The sequence below is a fragment of the Schistocerca cancellata genome, chromosome 6 (genome assembly GCF_023864275.1).
Source record: "Schistocerca cancellata isolate TAMUIC-IGC-003103 chromosome 6, iqSchCanc2.1, whole genome shotgun sequence".
NCBI lineage: Eukaryota > Metazoa > Arthropoda > Insecta > Orthoptera > Acrididae > Schistocerca > Schistocerca cancellata.
In genome coordinates this window covers 267,320,121-267,332,959 of record NC_064631.1, presented here as the reverse complement: position 1 = coordinate 267,332,959, position 12,839 = coordinate 267,320,121, and the positions used below count along the sequence as shown (strand labels likewise).

The following is a 12,839-nucleotide window of genomic DNA, read 5'->3' as shown; positions in this document are numbered from 1 at the left end:
CATTTACTCTGCGCACTGCCGATCTGGATACTGTCTTTGCACCGTATAAGCAATGACTATATGGCAGATTTATAGTTGGATATTTATTGAACTAGTTTCATGGCATTTTTGATGTAGTTTTGACCCGAGCGTTTCAATAATTAAATTTTTTTATTCACTTGATTTCGCTGTAACCTCCTATGTGTATGTAATTTATATTTTGTATACTCAGATGAAATTGTGTCAGCGCGTAGGGGGGCTTAGCTGTGGTAATTTGGTTTGGTTCAAAATGGTTCAAATGCCTCTAAGCACTATGGGACTTAATATTTGAGGACATCAGTCCTCTAGACTTAGAACTACTTAAACCTAACTAATCTAAAGACATCACACACATCCATGCCCAAGGCAGGATTCGAACCTGCGACCGTAGCGCCTAGAACCGCTCGGTCACACCGGCTGGCTTTGGTTTGGTGTGCGCGCAGTTGGGGTGTCCGTAATTTAATGTTTATTAGTGCATGGTTTGTACTGTATGTATCTAGGCTAAATTAAAATTTTTGAGGGACTTGTAATGTGTGAGTTTTCGAGCCTGGTTGGGGCTTGTGATCCTTGCTTCCGCCTTCGCAGTCTACCGATACACTGTTTTTCCCTCCGGCGTCTGGCGAGCGGACGCGCTAGCGAGGCTTTAGCTGTGGGAACCGTTGTGTGCGAATGCGTCATCGGAAACCACTCCGTGAACGGAACTTACACACAAGATAAGTTGAACTCGTTTTGTACTACCTGGAAAAGTCTTTAACACAATTTTGGAGTGTTCGCTTTAATACCTTGTGCTCTCCAAGCAGACACTAAATTCTATTTTAAGGAAAAAGAGTTCTAATTTTTCATATTATAATATCTTGGGGTTCTGTAGTGAAATTGGCATGTTTCTTCCTATCGTATTTTTATACAATACTATTGTATTTTCTAAAAGAAAAAAGATTCACATGTTAATGCTTTCCTGGTGAGTGCGAGTGAAGTGAGAATCCCTGTTGTTTGCTTAGGAAATCACTAGTGTCTTCTTCAATTTGTTGAAAAATCTACGTCTGTGGCACTCCATGACTATCTTTCCAGTTACTGTGTGTGTCCTCAAAAAGAATTTATGGTACACCTTGTCATCAAAAATTAAACAAAACGCTTTCACTTATAGCTAGTCTCTTTCATGCTGAATGATGGACTTTTGGTTCTTGAGATCCATAAGTGCAAATGAGGCAGATTTTGAAATCAAATGTTGCTTCATCACTGAGGTGAAAGCAGCTCGTGTCTGTGTTCACAGAACAAACGAGTTTAGCAGCTCCATGTTTTTCCGTGTTTGTGGGTAGGTCGAAATGATTTTTTTACATTATAGGGTAGGTGATAGATTTATTAAACTTATGAGTTACAAGGGATGATGGTGATTAGAGGTGGATGCCGTGCTCGGCCCAGGACTTGGCGTACTTCTTCCTGTATTCTCCAGATGGGTCGTACTTGTCCAGCAGCTTCTTCATGAGGTCTGGGTGGCGGCGTGAAACCTCTCCGAAGAAACCTCCGATCTTCTTGTGCTGTGTCTCAGTGCACTTGGCGCAGTCTGTACGCACTATTTCGGGCAGCACCTCTGCAAAGGAAAATACGGTTACAATCGTAGAATTGAGTTGTGCTTCGTGATGGTGGTCTGTTTAGAATGTGTAGATTTGGGTGAGCAGTGCGTAAATTGTTGACGTAGTCGCTAGTGTCCTCAGGCGTCAAACACAGATACTCCTTCATTATTCTGGAAATACTACCGCGTCATCTCAACAGTTCTGCCATACAGTCACATTCCCAGATTCAAAACTTGTCGTTTGACATCAGGTCCGCAATATCAAGGCGGTAACCGACGACAAAAGATGAATGATGGATCCCAGGCGTTTTAAAACATAGCTATTTGGCTAATTGAGTGTACTGCAGCAGAAACTACGCCATTAAAGAAAAACTTAGGTACCAACCACGCTACTACGACTTCTTATGGGGAAACATTAAGTCATGAACGTAATGGAACATTGGTTTACATGTTAACTTTGTTACGAGGACGTATAAATATTTGAGAACAACAGGATTACAGACAGAATTGTAAGATGTAACTCCTACAAATGCTTTACGTAGGGATACCTACGACAGCAGTAGCTTTTCCAGTTTAGGCCTACAGATAACTACCTCACCATCATACAGCTTGTGGATAAATATACAGATAAAAGAACACTTGTTGTAAAGACATGCAGAGAAGACGATCTTTCGACAGAATCCATTTTTCTTCCAAAAAAGTATTGGTACAAGTTCACAAGCGTTAACAGTTCGAAGAGGTTTACATTGTAAGGTATATAGAGACGTTTACGAATAGACTCGAAAGAAAGAAATCTTGTAATTATTGACCAAATAAGACACTCCTGCAGTGAAAACTGTCACTGAAACTTGGTTCAAGATTTAGCTTGTTTGCACACGACTTGAAATTTTTATAACATTTTTCCTCTTCCTCACTTCTCATTGTCATGATAAACTCAAGAAGTGGGGTCAACTGTTTACGAACGCATCAGTCAGCAACCTTCAGTAGATATGCTTAGGACATGACACACTTCACGTCGGAATGCTAGTTACGAAAAATTTTCCAAACAGGTGGCTGAATAACCTTATAACTTAGTGGCGAACGAAGAGGGCGGTCTTCCAGTCGACAATTCTCAACTTCCTGGGAGATTAAAAATGTGTATAGGGCCGGGAGATTAGATTCTCGCGAAGCTAAAGCTGTGAGGGCGATTCGTGGGTCACTCTTCGATAGCTTGGTCGGTGTAACACTTTAGACGTTTTTGGAAACTTCAGTCGGTAGAGCAGTTGCCCGCGAAAGGCAAAGGTCGGAGTCTGGAGTCCCGTTATCGCAGTTTCATTCTGGCAAGGAGTTTCAGTATCAAAACTGTTCAGTAAGCACATAGAACTCAGAGGTATTGGGATTTGGTTCTAATCTTTTCGTTCCTGTACTGCTCAGGGTTTTAATGAAATACGGGAAGACATCACATCTATCTCATCCTGAAACTCTTGCACCATAAACATATAAACACTAAGAATAATAAGCCACCGCTTACGAATGCCAAATTCTATGGGGCATATGGCAGTAGATTATGCGATATAGAAGCCTATTGGGTGGAAACTAGTGCATTAATTTTGTGTTGAAAAGTAATAACTAGATATCCAATAAAATGATTTAAGTAAAATAGTTCTAAACATTGAATACATGTGTAAAATCGGATAATTCACGATCATAGACAGTGTAATTCAATACGAAACAAGCTATTACGCTAATCGATTTGAAGAAATATCAGGGCTTCAAGTGCCTTTAGAATAAGTTAACTAAAGTCAAAACACAAGCATCGACTGGCTGAAGAAGGGCCAGGAAATGTGGTTCTGACATTAATTAGGGAGTCATCCAGGCCTCGTACATCTTTCCTTAGCGACGTGTCATAAGGTGAGTCGTATAGGGTAGACAGAATACCATCTTTCACTGTTGACGATACAAAACTTGAGGCTAGCAAAGGAAAAGATCAATTAGCGGAGAATGACAGTGGTAATTAGGCATTTACTTGTGATTAACTGTGTACGAAAAGTTAGGGCGACGTAATATCTATTGCTGGAAGCACTGCGAGAGTAAGTTCGCGTCGTAGCCTACGACATGGAGAAGTCCAATGATATAAGCCACTCTGACGAAGGGCAGACCATAACATGGTTCGACGCCGCGGAAAGAGCATCTATGGAGCAGCGAATGTGGTCGGCTTTTCGCGTTATTAAGTCGTGAACCGGTACGGAAACTGGTTGAAGGTTGTGAAACTACGGGTAGACCACAAGCTGATGGATGTCCACGTTTCATCACATAACGTGGAGCTCGGAGATTTCCCGCTCTCCGGGTACAAGTGTCTCGCAGCACACCAGTGAGCGTCCACCTCCGCAGGAGTGACCCGCACGTGTTTTCATGCCGAAACAGCGACATCGCCAATTGTGACTGCAATTGACAGGCCGTTATCAGTATTGGACCGTGGATCAAGTGGAAGCGTGTTGCCTGGTCTGCTGAATCACATTTCTTGTTACTCCAGGTCGACGGTAATGCCCGGATATAGCGTGATCAAAGAGAACGTGCATCGCACAAGGTTACCGCCTAGCGTACCATGGATGACTTTTACTTGGGCCTCCTCCATAGGATCTGTGGTAACAATCGAACGCACCATCACAGCTGTGGACCACAATAACATTATTGCAGATCGCCTTTACGTCTGATGTCTTTCCCGATGGTGACGGCGTCTTCCAGCAGTATAACTGCCCGCGTCTCAAGACCAGAATCATGCTACAGTAGTTTTAGCAGCAAGACAGTGAACTCACATTGGTATGTTGGTCAGCAAATTCGTATGAAAAGACACCAATGGAACGCATCTGTGACGCTTCAGGGTGCCAGCTCCGCCCCTACATTTCTGCGTCACGTGATTTACAGAAAACTCGTGGCCAGTGAGTAGAGATTTGGTGTCATAAACCGTCACAGACCAAACAAGGACTTTTAAAATTCTTGCCTCGCACACTTCCTTATTACGTACCAAAAGTGTACGAAAAGGCTACTAATTTGGGGCACAAAATTTTGGCTCAGTAGGGTGTCGACTTGTGAGATTTAAAATTAAATGCAATTTTTAACGGTAATAACAATAAACAACTGGACGATAGCGTAGGCCTCTGAGTACCTGATGGATTGCTATACCGCCATCACTACAGTCATTAGGCGGGGTTGAAGACGTAATACACTACTGGCCATAGAAATTGATACACAAAGAAGGAATGCCGATGATAAACGGGTATTCATTGGACAAATATATTATACCCTAACTGACATGCGATTACATTTTCACGCAATTTGTGTGCATAGAGCCTGAGAAATCAGTACCCAGAATAACCACCTCTGGCCGTAATAACGGCCTTGATACGACTGGGCATTGTGTCAGAGTTGGATGGCGTGTACAGGAACAACTGCCCATGCAGCTACAACACGATACCACAGTTCATCAAGAGTAGTGACTGGCTTATTGTGACGAGCCAGTTGCTCGGCCACCATTGACCATACGTTTTCAATTGGTGAGAAATCTGGAGAATGTGATGGCCAGGGCAGCAGTCGAACGTTTTCTGTATCCAGAAAGGAACTGCAAGATGCGGTCATACATTTTCCTGCTGAAATGTAGGGTTTCGCAGGGATCGAATGAAGGGTACAGCCACGGGTCGTAACACATCTGAAATGTAACGTCTACGGTTCAAAGTGCCGTCAATGCGAACAAGAGGTGACCGAGACGTGTAACCAATGGCACCCCATACCAACACGCCGGGTGATACGCCAGTATGGTGATGACGAATACTCGCTTCCAATGTGCGTTCACCACGATGTCGCCAAACACTGATGCGACCATCATGATGCTGTAAACAGAACATGGATTCATAAAAAAAAATGACGTTTTGCCATTCGTGCATCCAGGTTAGTCGTTTAGTACACCGTCGTAGGCGCTCCTGTCTGTGACGCAGCGTGAAGGGTAACCGCAGCCATGGTCTCCGACTTGATAGTCCATGCTGCCGCAAACGTCGTCGAACTGTTCGTGCAGATGGTTGTTGTCTTGCAAACGTTCCCATCTGTTGACTCAGAGATCGAGACGTGGCTGCACGATCCGTTACAGCCATGCGGATAAGATGCCTGTCATCTCGACTGTTAGTGATACGAGACCGTTGGGATCCAGCGCGCCGTTCCGTGTTACCCTCCTGAACCCACCGATTCCACATTCTGCTAATAGACATTGAATCTCTACCAACGCGAGCAGCAATGTCGCGATACGATAAACCGGAATCGTGATAGGCTACAATCCGACCTTTATCAGTCGGAAACGTGATGGTACGCATTTCTCCTCCTTGCACGAGGCATCACAACATTTCCGCAGGGAACGCCGGTCAACTGCTGTTTGTGTATGAGAAATCGGTTGGAAACTTTCCTCAAGTCAGCACGTTGTAGGTGTCGCCACCTTGTGAGAATGCTCTGAAGACTAATCATTTGTATATCACAGCATCTTCTTCGTCTCGGTTAAATTTCTCGTCTGTAGCACGTCATATTCGTGGTGTAGAAATTTTAGTGGCCAGTAGTGTAGTATTGAAGTTGAGTTAGCACCATGAGTAGTGTTTTAATGTAATGTGTTATGCTTTGGTCAACCAATTAATATTCCTTCCTTCATTTAGAGACAGTGTGTGTAGTATTTTGAGCTGATTTATGTCCCCGGACAAAGTTATTATTGGTTGATGATACACAGGGTGGTGAGGAATAGACTGAAAAGCTTGTAAGGGTGTTGCAGATGAGGTTATGCTAATAAATAATTGTTCAGGTGATAATTCGGTAAGTTACGCTGTTCCGGAGTTAATTAGCATTGTAGTTAGATAATCCGGCGTAGATGATAGCCCACGCTTTACCTCGAGCTCGACACTTACTACCGTCCCATGTTCAACTTTTGTATCGCTCTCTTCACGGTTTTAGGAAACCAAATGAGGAACACGTTTGGCGACACCGTCTCTGGCTCGCGCAACGCCCTGATTCACTAATTTCAAAGGTAATTAAGTCGGAAACGGCGCAACGTTTGGAATATCATTCTTAACAGTTGTTTCTCAGCACAAGCTACCCTGGAACACTTTTACTAGCTTTTCAGACTCTTTCTGGCCATCCTATATAATTGAGTACTATAGAGCAATTCAACACATGTCGTAGGGAAGAATTAACGGTTGTGATCGATAAACAATATTCCATTTTAATCGACCTAATTGTTATGTATTTACTAGTCCACTGGTGACAACACTGATTTCTGCAGTGGTTATATCTGTCTGCATCCTGTGGCGTGTAATAGAACATTATTATATGAAAGAGAATCCACAGTCTCAAGATATGAGGTGATGTATAAAACTGTAACCCCTATGTCAACCTTTCGTTGTGCCTTTGTTATAAAGCATTTGCTGAAACTAGTTCAGTTTCTTGTACTACTTATTTCTGGACCTCACTCCTCTCTGTACAGAAAGCAGAAGGTGATATTGATAATCTTTGTACAACTTAGGTTAATACGCTCCAAAGCTGTGTTACTTTTGTTCAGTATTACTATTATTCTCTGTCCTAACATTGTTTTAAATGGTTTTCCTGGATTTTAACGAGTAACACCAAATGAATTTGGGTGTTGCTAATAAGGCGTTGCTAATGAACGGCGTCCATATTCTGCAGCCTTAAATAGATAATGCGTGATCTGTAATTGAACCGGTGTTTACGGAACATTCGTTTTAAGGAGTTCGATCTTTTTAAAAGAGGCATTCTTAACCAATGTAAATACTAGTGTTGATATAAGTTTATTTCTTTCCATGGCCACACATCACTCTGTTAGTGACGGACCAACAGTCATTGACTGTGCCGGTTTTTATCGCCACTCCCGCTACCAAGATAATTCCGCTTTCTCTCCTTGCAAACCACGTATAACAAATAATATTAGATTATTCACTAAGGGAGAAGATATATAGGTCGCCTGGCGTTGCGTTACAGGGGAAGGAGATAAGCTGCACAGCTAAGCAACTGTACGTGCCTCGGGAAAGATGACTAGTACTGCAGTAAACCAGGATTTCTCTAATTTTACGCTGGGGACCAATAAGCACTATGTATTCTGGGAGAAGAATTAATGTCCTGTATGGAACCAGAGTATGGTCTCGGAGGTTGTTCAATGTGCACAATATAGTTCTTGCAGTATCAACCACAGTAGACTGGAATTTCAGACTGACTTATACCTTTATCCCAACCCATATATTTATTTCCAAGCAGACTTGTTTAAATTCAGGGAACACTCATAATCCAGTCATCATTGCTCCATTGGGACCCCGTTACTGCCATCTGGAGCTACCCAATTACTGAATACAGACTCACTGTACTCATGGCACGGGTCTCATTTTGAGTGTGTGAGCTTGTGGTGTGGGATTGGACTGGATTGCATTGTTTGGGGGAAGAGACCAAACAGCGAGGTCATCGGTCTCATCGGATTAGGGAAGGACGGGGAACGAAGTCGGCCGTGCCCTTTCAAAGGAACCATCCCGGCATTTGCCTGGACTATTTAGGAAAATCACAGAAAACCTAAATCTGGATGGCCGGATGCTGGATTGAACCGTCGTCCTCCCGAATGCGAGTCCAGTATGCTAACCGCTGCGCCACCTCGCTCGGTGTGGTGTGGGCTATGCCATCCTACTGGGTAGCGGAGTGTAGACTATGATGGGGCTCACCCTTGAGCGCCTTCCCGGCGGGTCTGCACGCTGAGTCTCCTTCTTCCAGCAGGCAGTGCATCGCATCCTGGACTCGAGTTTCATCCGACAGCAGCTCCTTCAGGTCCAGGCTGTCGAACGTGGCCGGGTACTTCTCCTGCAACACAGCACACCACTCGTTGTAACCACTCTAATTCGTATTCCCGAATAAAACTGGTGATAATGCCCGAACCCTTCCAAAGGTACCATCCTGGCAATCCCTTTAAACTGTAACTCGGGAGCCTGTTGGGGAACTGGAGCCACCATCTTCCCCAAAACGTTCCTAGCACCTTACCAGTGCTCCACGTCACTCGGTACATCTCTGAAGGCTTTCTTAATGAGTTTTTGAAGACATATATACTAAAATAAACATTGGTATGTGTGTATGGAATAAATGTTGGCTAAGAGTGTACTTAGATTACGGAATTAATTTTACATGTAGAAAAGATGAAACTGTCGTAACGACCACGTCATAAAACTTTGTCACCTAACTCAGGTACAGCACAAGAAGAAGAAGAGTAAACTCAAGAAATGACAGCGGAAATTGATCATTGATACTGTCACTTGTATTTCAAACTAGAACTCTGTTGCTTTACTTATACACATGCTGTGCAGGCACTTACTGTGACCCTGTTTTAAACATAAATAGAGACCCATGGTAAACAGTTACTAAATTTTAAGTTCCTCTTCTTCTTTTATTATTTACGACGTATTTTGGAGGCTCTGCTCCTTCATCAGCTGTTGGATCGCAGGTTTAGATCTAGTTACATTGTTCTTGGAAAATCATCGATGTAGAAGTATGTAGGTTTTAATTTATTACTTTTTGTTCAGAGCCGGCCGCGGTGTCCGACCGGTTCTAGGCGCTCCAGTCCGGAACCGCGCTGCTCCTATGTTCGCAGGTTCGAATCCTGCCTCGGGCATGATGATGTCCTTAGGTTTAAGTAGTTCTAAGTCTAGGGGACTGATGACCTCAGATGTTGAGTCCCATAGTGCTCAGAGCCATTTGAACCCTTTTTTTTGTTCAGAATTCTTTTGGTGGATTCATAAGGCGAAATATTCCCTTAATATTCGTTGCCTACCTTTCTCGAGGGCGCTGCAATTTGACTAAATACATTCAGAATTTACAGACTTCACTAGAGATGTTACAAGCACCTAGCGTTTCCTCGTTAAGAGAGGTATTACATAGTTTTTCTATTTATGAAGATGTTAATTTTTTCCAGTGTTTTACGTTAAAGAGTGATGTGTTTGGTCTGATTTTCAAATATGTCATCCATTTAATTAAAAACACTAAAGCGTATGACAGATTTTCAATTCTGAATGATATTGGATAAAGTTACTCGGTTTGTAATTTAATACGTTTGCAAAAATAACATTTTCTACGAAAAGTGGATCTATAGTAAATAAAACTAAATGGAATCTGTTGCTTGTGATGTGCTTTGAGAGAAGAGGCAAGTTTCGCTAAGGTCCTTATTACTTTTGTGTGTTCGTTGTCAATCATTTTGTTCAGAATGACAGCTCACTGTCGTCTTTGGTTTCTGTGTACATCTGAGCTTTCCATAATCTTTTACTTTATGGCTTTTGATTGTGCATTCGGAATGGTCAGTCAGGTTTTTTAACCAGTTTCTGACATTGTACAACAATTTTGCGCTAAACTTCACTATTTGTGGAAAATTTTAACATAAAAGAGATTTTCAACTACCATAGGCAAAAAGGCATCATGGATGCCCAGCTGCAGACCTATATTCTACAAATGCAACGAATTAGAGACTCCCTTTTCGTATTGTCTTATCACAAATACATTTTATTTGTTTGAAAGTGTTTATTAACTCTTTGATAATTATTCAGCATTGCCACAGATAATAACCGTGGCCAATGTGGTAGTCTATTATCTTTGTCTGTCGTACAAGCTGATTTTTCTAAATTAATTATTTTCCTAGCGATAAACATATTTGTCATTGTCGCCTTGAGTTGTGATTTACCTATTGCTACTACGACCTAACGTGCTTACTGTAACTGAAATTGTTAGTCGAGTTGCAATTATAGTTTATGTGCCCTACTGACACTCCCTGATCTCTGCCCGTTGAACAAACCGCGAAAAACATACTGAAGACTATAAAAGTAAGAAAGTTATCCACAGGTCGCTTGGTTGACGTTTAAAGTGAATAATTTGCGCTCAGTAGTGGCGACGGGATAATTTCAGTACGTTTCATAAGTGTTAGGTAGTATCCATACACCAGACTTTCGCTGCCATTCTTAAGGTAACAGTGGGCTTCATGATAACATGTGCTCCTCTACGATTCAGACACCGTACGGTTCGTGCAACCACAACGTGTAGATATCCGTAGAGAGGCCAGACTAGCAGATGGTTCCGGAAGTAGTACAGCAACGTTTGCATGTAGTTGCAGGAGCAACAGTCTGAATGACTTATGCTGCTATCTGATATAAGCCAACAAGGAGTTGCTGTGTTGGTACTGTGATCGGCGGAAAAGGATGGGAGTCTACAGCCATTATAATTGCCCAGAACATGCCGCTTTAATGTAACGTTTATTGATCATGGTAGCACCTTTGACAAAATATTGTGGAGGTAAAATAGTTCCCGACTAGGAATTCCACATGAGGACTACTGAGCTGGTCGTTGTCATTAAGAAAAACAAAAGCGTCGCTCTGTAAGTCGAAATACGGAGTGTCACACACCTTAAACGTAGAGGTGTACGCAGATTCACGACTGGAACAGCTACATAGGTCTTTGCACTGAATACCGTAACAACAAATTATGTCTTAGCTTACATCACTATTGTCGCTAAATATTCCTTACGGCGGAAGGGCGAGAATACATAATAGAACAGCAAAACAAGTGCGTTTACAGGAATCTCAAAACTAGGTACTACAGCACGTTCTCAAATCAGAATGCCTAAATGCCTACCAGTGAATGTGAATGAACTACGGCCTGAAATATGGAAGCAAAAATCGAAGAAAAATTAAAGGACAAGTCTTTAATGAAGGTGTAAAATTCAGATCAGCATAGAAATATATCTAAATATGGAAGCAATTTTCGATACCATGATGGAAACGACGCTGCCAGTTTCACAGACTGAATAAAAATAAGTTGTCGTATGACATATTCAACTGCTGGGTGGTTATAATTAAACTGAAGCTACTCACGGTTCTGTGTGGGCTGTAATTATTGTATGGTAGCGAGACCTGGTAATCATGCTAGTGCGTTAATGTGGAACCTATTTAAGCTGGAAAAAATTAGTTCCCAATTTGGCCACAAGGTGCAACTCTAACCCTGTAAAATATCTCGCCATCGTTTCCGGCGCTCACATTGAACAAATTGTGTAAGCAACGGTAAATAATAAGGTCAACATTATTCCTTTCTCACTTGTTTAACATTTTATGCCCATGTCCTGTTCCTAACCCATTACATATGGTAACATTTCTATACTTCTTGCATTCACAGTGCCAGATTTGCAACTGTTGGCCAAAATTGGAACTAATTCTTTTTCCAGCGTAAATCGGTTCCACTTTAAAGCAACAGGATATGTACCAAGTGTCGGTGCCGTATGATAATCACAGCCGACACTGTGCTTCTCTGAGTAGCTGCACTTTAATTATAACCACCTGGTAGGTTTTGAAGAAGACTGGTGAAGGGAGGAAGGCTTACAAACTTTAAGGCATATATACCGTATTGGAAGTACGGCATTCTAAGAAACTGTAAAATGAGATATCTGAAATATTTGGGACCCACGTACAGTAGATCATTGTAGGAGAATGTCAGCATGGAGCTTCGGACATTACCCACCAGGCTGCTTATAAACTTATTTGAAAACAAAGGTCCTACAGCAGTTCCTTTATGGTGCACCCGAAGTAAGTTTGCTACCTGAAAGCACTGTGGACACCTGTGTATCAAGAATTGTGGGTGCTTATGGAAGACTGTGTTTAATTGAAGACTGTGCACTAGAAACGCGGCGTTACACTTGCGACGAGAAGTGATGCTTACCTCGGCGGCCGCGACGAGCGCCACGGAGGCGCAGAGGAGCAGAGCTACGTGACGGTTCATGCTGCTGGTGTCAATGCTGTGAGCTACCTGTTGTTGACTGTGGCGCAGTGACGGCTGGCGCGGCTTATATGCTGGCCTGGCGTGGCCTGGAGTGGCGGCGTATCGCGCTTTGGCTGCCGGAGGAGGGAGCGGGGGGCGTACACCCGACGCCACAGCCTCACTGATTCACCGCGGGCCACGGCCGGTTGCCACCTCCACCACCACGGCCGGTGTTCCACATTGATTACAAGCCACGACCTAGTCTCCTCAAACATCTCCACCGTCTCACCCAACTGCCGAAGACACATCTAGGTTCAGGTACCAACCAAAACCAGTCGTTTCTATAGGTCTGTACAGGACCTTCCAAAGGTTTGGTATTAAATTTTGTGAGTTTCGAAGTAACTCGTTTTTTCTAGACGAATTCTCAGTCTATGTTCTTCCGGCTTTTAGTGTTCCACATCTCAGT

At 42.8% G+C, this 12,839-nt stretch overlaps 1 protein-coding gene across 1 annotated transcript; it reads right to left on the bottom strand.

Moving 5' to 3' along the window:
- Positions 1-1,373: 1,373 nt before the first annotated feature.
- LOC126191114 (allergen Tha p 1-like) lies at positions 1,374-12,451 on the bottom strand. Its single transcript, XM_049931855.1, has 3 exons — positions 12,335-12,451; positions 8,317-8,452; positions 1,374-1,606 (listed from the first exon to the last, which is right to left on the bottom strand). The coding sequence occupies exons 1-3, from the start codon at positions 12,392-12,394 to the stop codon at positions 1,410-1,412; spliced, it is 393 nt and encodes a 130-aa protein (XP_049787812.1). The 5' UTR covers positions 12,395-12,451; the 3' UTR covers positions 1,374-1,409.
- Positions 12,452-12,839: the final 388 nt, after the last annotated feature.

Coding starts and splice junctions, on each gene's coding strand:
- LOC126191114 (XM_049931855.1), bottom strand. CDS start 12,394: ATGAACCGTCACGTAGCTCTGCTCCTCTGCGCCTCCGTGGCGCTCGTC. Junction 8,453..12,334: donor CGCTCGTCGCGGCCGCCGAG/GTAAGCATCACT, acceptor GCTGTGTTGCAG/GAGAAGTACCCGGCCACGTT. Junction 1,607..8,316: donor CGCCGGGAAGGCGCTCAAGG/GTGAGCCCCATC, acceptor TTTCCTTTGCAG/AGGTGCTGCCCGAAATAGTG.